The following is an 11,478-nucleotide window of genomic DNA, read 5'->3' as shown; positions in this document are numbered from 1 at the left end:
CGAAAAAACCTTCGCTCCTGTTGCTCGTATGACTACAGAATGCACTCTTCCAGCTGTTGGTTTAACACGTAAGTGGGATCTTCATTATATGGCTATTAAGAATGTATTTCTCCATGGAGAACTTCAGGAAGAAGTTTATTTGCGACCACCTCCAGGTTTAGATCACTTACCTAATCAAGTTTGTAAACTTAGTAAAGCTCGTATGGTCATAAACAAGCACCACGTGCTTGGTTAGAAAAATTCTCCACAACTATTCTTCAATACCGTTTCACTCAAATTCCGTATGACTCAGCAATGTTTATCATAAAAAAAGAAAAATAAAAGGGAATGGTAATTCTTCTCTTATATGTTGATGACATGGTAATAAAAGGTAGTGACACATAAGGTATTATTGCTCTAAAATTATTCTTACATTCATGCTTTGAAATGAAAGATATTGGTTCTTTAAGTTACTTTCTTGGTATAGAAGTTAATAGATCACCTGATGGGTATTTCATATCTCAATCTAAGTATGCGTCTAAAATTATTCTTCCTGCTGGTTTAACTGATAAAAAAAAAGTAGAAACACCTCTTGAACTGAATGTCAAACTCAATGCCGCTGATGCAAAAGTTCTTTCCAATCCAAATTTGTATCATTGGCTTGTTGGTAGTCTTAATTATCTGATTGTTACAAGACCAGATATTAGCTATGCAGTTCATATTGTCAGTCAATTCATGTCTGCTCCTCGTGCTTCACATTTTGCTGCAGTTCTTCGAATTATACGATATATCAAGGGCACTTTATATCATGGTATACATTTTTCTTCTACATCATATTTTCGTCTTCGTGTACACAGACTGAGATTGGGAAGGAGATGCTACAGATAGACCTTCTACCACCGGATATTGTATTGCTAGGCAACTCTTTAATTTCATGGCGTAGTAAGAAGCAGTCAGTGGTTTCTCACTCTAGTGTTGAGGCTTAGTATAGAGCTATATCACATACTACCTTTGAAATAGTTTGGTTAAGATGTGCTACTTGGTGACATGGAAATTCACTTAACAGAGTCGACTCCTCTATATTGTTATAACAAAGCTACTATCCACATTGTTCATAGTGATGTTTTTCATGAACGTACAAAACATGTAGAAATAGACTGTCACTTTCTACGTCATCACTTCAAGGAAAAGACCATTATACTGCCTTACGTTCGATCAAATTTTCAACTTGCATATCACTTCACCAAGTCCCTACCTTCTCCTCGACTGCATTTCTGACAAGCAACCTCAAGATGTGTTCTGCACCATCTTTAGGTTGAAGGAAGGTGTTGAAAGATATGGCGTGTATTTTTCATATATTTTATATTATTGTTATTCTCTTAGCATGTATATCTAGTTTGATTAGTTTGTATTTTCCCTTACCTTGTTTCCTTTTATTATGCTAACTCTTCTATATAAGAACATGTTGTAAACTCTCTTTCAATATATCGAATACAATTCCTTTACCAGAATATACATGCCATGACTAATCTTGCCAATTAGAAGCTGAATTTTTAGTGCAAGACATTTCATTCACACAATCTATTTTCTTGTGGAGAATGGGGTTAAACACGTTAAAATATTATTAAAACGTTTTAAAATATTATTGAAACATCTTCGCTGGTATGTGAAATATGTTAGAAGTTCTCCTTCATGTTTATAAATATTACTAATGATCCAATGTAATTGCGGAACAATTTTGCGTGCAATATGGATGAATTTGAGGTTAATGGAATGTATGAGATAAAATTGAGGATGACTGGAGAGTACTAAGTTCTTTGCACATATTCTTAGAATATATTTTTTAATAAGAATATATAAATTTGGTTCTCATTATGTTCCACAAGACTGCTGCACACGCGCTATGCGCGTGGTGAAATTATCGACCAACCCTTTACGTTGAAGGCTATTAATATTATTATGCAAAACCGGAAAAAAGATCTTATTCATACAAAATTCAAAATACCCATACAATAATCATTAGTACAAAACAAAGCTAGGTTAAGTTTTCCTGTCTTAGTGGTGGTCAGGATTTGTCCTGGCAAAGATAAATCAAAGGCTGTGGTTCTCCTGACCACCCCCTAAAACTCGCACGCGTGGCATTAATTCCAATGTTACAAATGAAAAATGAATATTCAAGTCAAGATATGGATTTTTCAAAAATTATAACAGGGAAGTTCGAACTCATGACCTATTGTGTCATAAGAGTGGCCTCTAACCAGTGTTCCACCTTGATTGGAATTAATAGAAAAGATAAATCAACGGTAGTGGTTTGTTCAACTTAAATATCATAATTGTTTTATTAATTAGTGTTTCACTAATTGCACATAATAAATAATTTATTCATTATAAAGTGTTTTATTAATTAGTGTTTCACTAATTGCTCATAATAAATGACTAATCATTTTTTAACTATAAATGTTTTCTTAAATTAATTATAATATTTATTTCTATTAATAAGTAATTTTGATAAATAATATCAATAGACATTTTTGGCGACAATGAGTAGTAGAATAGGTGGAGGCCGAAAGATTAGTGGTTGTTAAGGGCAGATCCAAGCACAATTATATTTATTTTTGTTCTTTTATCGTAAAATGGGATATAAAGTCCATTTTTCACATGTATCCAACTTGCCAAGAATTTTTTTCTCCCTCTTTCCTCAAAATCCTGGCTCCGCCCCTGGTTTGTGGTGGAAGAAGTAATGACGGCGAGTGTTGGGGAGTAGTGATGGACAATATTAATTTTATTTTGATGTTACAACATCGATAACATCGTAGTGTGGAAGATGTGGTTGGTTGTTTTTAACATTTTTGATAAATAAAGGTACCATATATTTCAGGGATGATATCATACAAGACAATATTTTCATGATCGTAGTTGGATCACCCAAATGGTACCCCTGTTACCTTTGGTACTATATCGTATAAATCATGATTTTTAATGTTAAAATAAAATTGATTGCAATACAAAAAACAATATATACACGGAAAAAAATAATGAAACTAATCAATTGACGACATTTTGTTCAATCTAAACCTCATACATGGCATTTGTGATTGAAAATTAGAATTGCGTCCAATAAACTACATGGGGTGGGCGCAGTAGTGATGGTGGCAGTGGTGGAATCAAAAATTGGCATTGAGGAGGCCTACTTTAAAAAAAAAAAATCTAAACTTTCGTGGAGTAAACCATAAATATATATGGACAAAGTACTATTTATAAAATGAACTAAAAAATTTATGTAGTTATTAAAAATTTAAGGGGTTAGAACCAGGTTAGTCAACCCTTGGCTCTGCTACTAGGTGGTGGTGGATAAAAAAATGGATTCATATGGTTTTATGGTGGTGGCGGGTATTGGTGAACAAAAATATATTATGCTAATTTCGTAACACCACAAAATATGTAACATTATATTTATATTATAAAGTATAAAACGTGGTTGATCCTTCTAATATTAAAATAAACTCGATACCACACATTTCCATTTAAAAAAATTGGTGCAATCAATTTCCATGTTATCTAATAACTAACCGAACGACACGAATCAAGATCTGAACATATGAAATTATTTATTATCGATTTGTCTATGTAAAGAGTGGTCAGAATTTGTCCTTGGAAAAGATAAATTTACCGCTAGGGTTTGTTCAACTTAACCATTTTTAAATGTTTTATTAATTAGTGTCTCATTGTTGTTCATAATGATTAATTAAATTTCTATTATAAATATCCCTTTAATAATCTAACATAAATACATAATTTTATTAATAAATAATTTTACTAAAAACTATATTAATTCTAATGGTGGTAGTGGAAGTAGGGTTAGTATAAACGGTGGAGGGTGTTTGTAAATGATGGAGGCGGTAACATTACTATTGGTGGAAGAAATAGTGGCGGTGGATGGTTTTTATGGTGGTGGGTGTTGGTAATAGTAGTGGATAATAATATTTTTTGCTTTTTAGTGAGTTTTATTGACCGAGTAAAAAAAAAAATCTTCACAAAACATGCAACACTGTATTGTGAAAGATTTAATTGGTTGTTTTTAGCACGATTGATAAGGACAAAAACCAATAATTTCGAGGATGATACTGGAACGTATAAGACAATATGATCATCACTGTTGGATCACCGAAACGGTATCCATATTATATAAAGGAAATTGGTGTACCCGTGTAAGAGAACATTATCGCATTCTCAAATACTATTACATTCTTTTTCCTGAAAGACCATCAATGTCGAGTTGTTTCGCGACAACTACCTACAAAGACAACAAAATTTCACTCAATTCCCGATATAAAACCTTATTGACCGGGAAAATGTATTTGCATTCTAAAATATTTGTTTGAAGATTATATTTGTTCATCAAAATCATCATAAAAAACTCTAAATCATAATTTCTAAATTTCGCCTCCGATGTTTATAGAATATTTTTTATATTTTACATTCTCAAATCATGCCAACTGTTGATTACAAATCAACAATATCAAATTATAAATCAATATGTATATGTTTCATTCACTGGGTTAGAAAGTATGGTAGATACGGATGGGTAGATCACACAAAGCATAACATGATTGAGAATACTTCAATAATTTGGTCAATAAATAAGGTCAAAAATTTAAGATTAACTTACTACAGGATTAATTAGATCAGCTTCGACAGGAGCCGACTAAAATATAGATTAATAATAATTTCCACGTAAGACAATTGCAAAACATAGTTGGCTAACTATGCCTATGTAAAGAGTGGTCAAGATTTGTCCTTCCTCAATTGCTATGTTATGTGTGAAGAAGGTGATATCTAAGATTGGGGTACAAGTCAAATCTATTAGATTCATACCATTTACAACTGGACGCCTTGAAAAAAATTGATGTGTTGTTATTATTATTACATGTAAGGGAGACATTGACCACACTTGCGCAAATAACTCACTTCGCAAATGATTGGTGTTGCATGTACTATCTAGAATGCAACGAGGAATTTGAGAAAACAAGGCACCAGAAGCAGTGTCCGAAGTATTTTGGATATAGTAACTTAGACCCGATGTAATACTTATGTTCTTTTGAAAATACGAGGGTACCCAAATATACCTCAATCTAAAGCTTTTCCACCTATAAGTCCCTTCTTCCGAAAGTGATTGTTTATGGACTGAGTCGAGACAATACAACAAATCGGTATCACACTTCGAGTGATCGTATATGGATACGAGATCGAGACAATACAATCAGCGAAGTGTGTTTACTTGATAATAGGTTCGGACTTAACCAAACTCTATAGGATTATCTATCAAGTAAATGGGTTGTAACGTTTGTGTATTTTACTTCTAATTATATAACAATTATAATTGCGGAAATAAAAAAGTAAAATCACACAACAATATTTTGTTAACGAGGAAACGTCTGAGTTAGTGGTGGTCCAGATTTGTCTTCAAAAAGATAAATCTATGACTGTGGTTCTCCTGACCACACCTTCATCTCGCACGTGTAAGTGGTGGCCAAGATTTCAACTCCCAGTTGATAAATATATGGCTGTAATTTCTCCCATAAAATTAACATTTAATGACCCATTAATGAAAATCTAATATAATAAATATATTAAATGATGTTTCTCTTTCCGGCGATTTCCTTGGCGACTGAAAGCCAGCTTTATTCACCGGATTTTCCATGGTTGTGGATCGTTTCTCTTGCGTTTTTGTTTTTCGTTTGATTTCTCTTTTTCCTTTCCACTTTTCCACTGATTTTTTTTCCTCTTTTCGGCTTTTTTTCTGGAGTGTTTTTCTTCTTTTAGGGTTTGTGTTTTTGCTTTTATTTTAGGGTTCTTTTGTGTCTTTCATGGCCAGATCGACTAGGGCCTCTTCTTCACAGAATCAGTTGACGTCTATCCCCTCTTCCCTGTCGCCTTTAAACCCATCGTCATCCACATATGAGGCTGTTTCTACTGGCTTATGTCATTGCCCTTTTAAGGGTTTTGATGGTTGTCGTGATGGTATTAATGGCAGGGGGTATGCCAAGGGATCTATACTGCGGCATATACATGACAAACACTTCCATTCCGAAGATAACAAGACTTCCTGTAGATAGTTTCTTCCAAATCATCTCCATATCTACTTGGCCTGGGAGAAGTTTCTTCATAACTTACGGATGTGGATGTGTTGTAGGTGTATGCACCTGCACGCCTGGAAAATGCCGTGTAAGGGTCGGGAGGGATTGACTCATGGTGATGTTGTTGCAGGGCCGTTCAACGGAGCAGTGACAGAGTTTCTTATTCATGGTATAACCAAGCCTGCTGGTGTTCTGGAAACTAGCAATGGGGGACTTTCAGGTGCTGTTGTTTTGGGAACTGCCAGTGACGCATTTTGTAATGTTTCTGAGGTTGATGGTGGGGCTGCTGTGGTAGAGTCTGGTGTTCCTCTTTCTACATTGTATATCAGAGACAGTTCATGATTGTAACCTGCATTCCGCATCAGTCCCGTCTTTCGTTTTCGCGATCGCTTAAAGCTTGCCTTGACAAGGTTATCGTCAACCCAACTAATCTTACTGTCTGGCTGCAGCTCTTGCTCTTGCCCATTTGTACCTTAGCATTATATAGACCTAGGAATTCCGTTGAGGCCAAATCTGGCAACAGGAAGCGCCTCCAGATAGCTGCCATTAACAATGTTCTAGTTGTTTGTAAAGAGCCCAACGGTTGTTCTACTTTGGTTGACAAGATGCTGAATCTCCCTATTCTTAATGGGCATAAGATAGCTGATGAGAAGAAACAAGGGTTGACAACTTGCCGAAAGAAAATAAGGTATGGCCATTTCTCTGCCGCGATTCGAGTGCTTTCATCCAATGGGGTCGCCCCTTGTAATGAGAACACGTACACTGAATTGCTTAATAAACACCCAGCAACGCCTCCTCCTGCAATACTTTGTGATGAAGGTATGTTTAATTCTATTATTGTGGATGGCCGGGAAGTTCTAGGTGCTATTAAGAGTTTTCCGAAAGGCACATCGTGCGGAAGAGATGGCCTGCGTGCGCAGCATTTGGTTGATGCAATGAGTGGGGAAGCTGCGATAGTTGCGGACGACTGACTTGCTTCTATTACTGGGGTTGTCAACCGTTGGTTGGCTGGAAAATGCCCCGAGGGTTTAGGCGAGTTCATTGCTAGTGCGCCTTTGACTCCGTTACTTAAGCCTGGAGGTGGTATTAGGACAATTGCGGTTGGCACGGTTTGGCGCAGACTGGTTTCTAAGGTATTTGCTTTCTCCGTCGGAAAGGATATGACTTCCTATTTAGGTGATTACCAATTCGGTGTTGGTACGCCTGTTCCGGGTGAGGGAATTTTACATGTTGTAAATGGCCTTCTGGAGTCGAAGGGTCACTCGGACACGCTGTCAATGCTGCTCATTGACTTTTCTAATGCGTTCAACATGGTGAGTAGATCTCAGCTCATCAAGGAGGTTCGTCTTCATTGTCCAGGTATTTCTCGTTGGGTAGAATTTTGTTACATGCGACCTGCTAAAATCTACTACGACCAATATATTTTATCTTCTGCTCTTGGAGTCCAACAGGGTGACCCTCTCGATCCCTTGTTATTTACTTTGACACTTCACCTCCTAGTGAAGACTATTGCTTCTAGTTGTAAATTTGATCTGCATGCTTGGTATCTTAATGATGGTACAATCATTGGTGATATACTTGAGGTTGCCAAGGCCTTGCGCATTATAGAATCTGAAGGGCCAGAAAGGGGTTTACATCTCAATATCAAGAAAACAAAATTCTTTTGGCCGTCGTCTGATCCCAGAAGTTTTGAAGATGGTGTTTTCCCCCCTGATATTGGTAGACCGTCTAATGGTGTTAAACTTTTGGGTGGTCCCGTGAGTCTGGATTTGAACTTTATTAGTGATATGATGGTGAGTAGGGTGAACAAGACTATTCAACCAATGTATGCCATCAAGAAACTCAAGGACCCTCAGAGTGAGATGCTATTACTTCGCAATTGAACTGGAGTGTCTAGATTATATTTTGCAATGCATACTACCAATCCAGCTGCCCTGCAACAAGCCACTGAGCTTTTCGATGATCATTTGCTCAAGTACTTGAGACTCCTTGTTACTGGTGATGGTGAGGGTTTTGGTCCTTTACAGCAGAGATTAGCTACCTTGTCAATCAAGGACGGTGGATTGGGTATTTATACAATGGCAGACACAAGCACCTATTGTTATCTAGCTTCTCAGAGCCAGACTACTTCGGTGCAAAAGGTGATCCTTGGTAACTTATTTTTAATAGACAAATGTTTTGCTTTTCGTTTGGCTCTTCAGAACTTCATCCAGGTATGTGGATTACCTTCTTCTTTTCGCGTCGATGATACTCCCTCCCCCCTTCCATGCATTCCTTGGCATTCACTTATTTTGATGCAATCAAGAAGAAAATCCCAGACCAATTTACTATGTCTGCAAGAGATTCAGTTTTGTGGCAGTGTAACCAAATTAAGCATGCACAAGATTATTTATTAGCTATACCAATTAGCGGACTCAACCAATGCATCGGCCCAAGACAGTTCAGAGCTGTCCTTTTTTACCGCCTTGGTATACCTTTGTTTGTTGAGAATGGGTTCAAGCTGTCACAGACCTATGGATATCTTTGGAGACCACGCGCTTCATTGTGCTAAAGATGTTGGAACTAAGTTTCGATATGATTTCGTACGTGACATTATCTTTGACATTTGTTACAAAGCCAGTGTGGCTGCGCGTAAGGAAGTTTCTCTTGGGTTCCTGTATGATGATGACAAGGATTTACGGCTTGCTGATATCCTCGTTCTCAATTGGGAGAATGGTCAAGATGTTTGTATGGATGTTACGGGTGTCTCCCCTTTCAAGGGTGAAGATATTCGCACGTTCGTCCTCGGCAAGGCTATTTCTAGTGTTGTTTTGCGTAAACACACTAAATACTTAGACAAGTGCGTTTCACACGACTATGGTCTGGGTGTTCTAGCTTTCTCTACTTTGGGGGAAATCGGTGAAGATACTTTATGTTTTTTCAAACGTCTGAAGAATTGTTTAGCTAGCAATGATGCCGGTAGTGGTTTTGGTAGTTTCATTTTTCATAGACTAGGGATTGATATTCAAAAAGGAGTTGGAGCCCAGCTTGTTGCTAGGTTGCCAACCACAATTTTGTAATAATTACCGAGTGAAATAATATATTCTGTTTAAATGATTAATATAATAAATACCTAACTAATTAGTGTTCCACACTAATTGATGATATTAAATGATTTATTAATTTCTCATAATAATATTTGTTCACTGATTGCTCATAATAAATAATCTCTTAATTTATTTCATTCTAAAATTTCTCTTATTTCTATTAATAAGTAATTTTGATAAAAACAGAAACAATATCAATAGATATTAGTTGTGATAGTAGGTTGTGGAAGCGGTGGCGGAGGTCGAACGAATCACTAATCTAATAATATCGTAGATATTAGTTACGGCGCTGTTTAAGCCCTGTAAACGCATGAATAACCACTAATCTAAGGAACAAGTACAATAGATCTGGATCTTCCGGTAACTCATATAATGGAACAATTTATGTTTTGTTTATGCAATCCCATTAAGCAAAGTCAATACTAATATTTTGTTACTTCACTTTCTTATTATTATCATTAAGAATATAAACCATAGTTTGGATAACTTTGCCTATGTAAGTGGCAGTTCAGATTTATCCTTACAATAGATAAATCTAGGGATATAATCGTTTGTCATAAGTGATGGTTGTGATTGAGATTAGAAATGCATCTAACGGACAAAAGTTATCACGTCATTAAGGTTCCATAATTCTTCATAATAAATAGTCTATTAATTAGCCATGATAATATTTTGTTAAATGTCAAATTAAAAATGATAATATATAAATTATTTTACTAATTATGATGATAAATATATTTTTATTAGCTAATACAAATGACAAAAGCAGACATATCTTTGAAATTATCAACTAAACCATGTCCGCCTTTTAAGTAAATACGCATAGTTAATTATAGGAATACACATATCCCCACCGCTACACGCGCCTAAAAGAAGATAAATCAATAGCTGTTGAAAATTACATATTTTTAAGTACGCGTAGTTAATTACCCTTGATTTAGTTTCTCAATTACTTGATAATAAAAAAGTTGTTAAAACATGGACAACAATAGTTAGTTTATACAAGGTTTAAAATTGACATAATATTTTTAACTTATTATGAAGGCCGTGTCGTTACGGCCGACTGAATAACTAAATAAATTAATAAAACAAAGAAAGGTCGAACAATTAGTCAAGATAAAGGACGCTCTGGATTCATTCTTGGGAAAGCTAAATCTGCGGTTGTAAAATGATTAATTTAATTAACTTTCAATAATAAATGTTTTATTGATATTTCATAATAAATGTTTCTTGAATTAATCAAATAAATATATTTTCATCGATACAATACATAATAAATTTTCAGTAAGCATTAGTGGTGGTTATGATAGTCGGTGGGGGTGGTGGATCGGCGTTGGGGTAATGGTGGTGGGAGTTGGTGAGAATGGTGGAGTGATGATGTTCATGGTGGTGGTGGTAGTAGAAGAAGTAGTGGTAGTAGGATGAGAAAGATGTCCTAAGATAGGTTAACTATTTAGTTACCCTTGGTTAAAAAAAAAAATTGTTATTTTTTTTTTGATATTAGTTTTAAAATTTGTTTTTTTTTTCTCTTTTATTCTTTTTTGAATTAAAATAAAATATTAAAGGCCATATTTTTACAGGGAGAAGATAAATCAATATTTGTAGTTTTAAGATTTGTCGGTTCGGGCAGGAAAGAAGATGAAACTTATATAAAAAAATTGACCATATATAAGGTTACAAGCGAACCAATTGTAAATTGATTTAGTTTCTTATATCTCTCTTTATTCCCTTTTTTTGCCATGATTTTTGTTTCTGCCATTTCTCCTCGACTTCATGTGATTATGCATGATTGAGAAATAGTTCATGATAACAAGTAAAGAGAAAAGATAAGAAAACAAATGGATCAAAAATTACAAATTATTAAACTTTAGGAAAATGAATAAACATAAATCTATGTAAATTTGGAATAATTTATATCACCAAAGAGAGAAAAGTAATTCCTGAAGCTAACCGATTTTGTAAAATCAATCTGATTGATTTTGAAGTAATTTTGTGTTTTCAGTTTTGTTACAAATTTGGTGAACGACCTTTGATGATTTATTTCTTTTCGAAGTAGGGACACTACTTTATTTTGAAGAAGTGAATGAAGTGGTGTTCTACTACGCATAGATCCATAGGATTTTGAAGAATTGGTTAAATACTAACCATTTTAATCCTAAAGGAGCGTATGAATTACAAAACATAAATTTTGTAAAGATTAACCATATTTGTACTACTTAAACTAAGAGAACATTTATCGTTACCGAGGTAATATTTGTTTTTTTTTATCTAATTAA

The 11,478-nt window shown here is 35.0% G+C and overlaps 1 protein-coding gene across 1 annotated transcript; it reads left to right on the top strand.

The window, feature by feature from the left end:
- Window positions 1-426: 426 nt before the first annotated feature.
- On the top strand, window positions 427-965 carry LOC113305419 (uncharacterized mitochondrial protein AtMg00810-like). Its single transcript, XM_026554458.1, has 2 exons — window positions 427-747; window positions 837-965. Exons 1-2 carry the CDS (start codon window positions 427-429, stop codon window positions 963-965), a joined length of 450 nt encoding a protein of 149 aa, XP_026410243.1.
- Window positions 966-11,478: the final 10,513 nt, after the last annotated feature.

The sequence above is a fragment of the Papaver somniferum genome, chromosome 8, assembly GCF_003573695.1.
Source record: "Papaver somniferum cultivar HN1 chromosome 8, ASM357369v1, whole genome shotgun sequence".
NCBI classification, from domain to species: Eukaryota; Viridiplantae; Streptophyta; class Magnoliopsida; order Ranunculales; family Papaveraceae; genus Papaver; species Papaver somniferum.
This window is presented reverse-complemented; position numbering and strand designations above follow the sequence as displayed.

Coding starts and splice junctions, on each gene's coding strand:
- LOC113305419 (XM_026554458.1), top strand. CDS start 427: ATGAAAGATATTGGTTCTTTAAGTTACTTTCTTGGTATAGAAGTTAAT. Junction 748..836: donor GTGCTTCACATTTTGCTGCA/GTTCTTCGAATT, acceptor TCGTGTACACAG/ACTGAGATTGGGAAGGAGAT.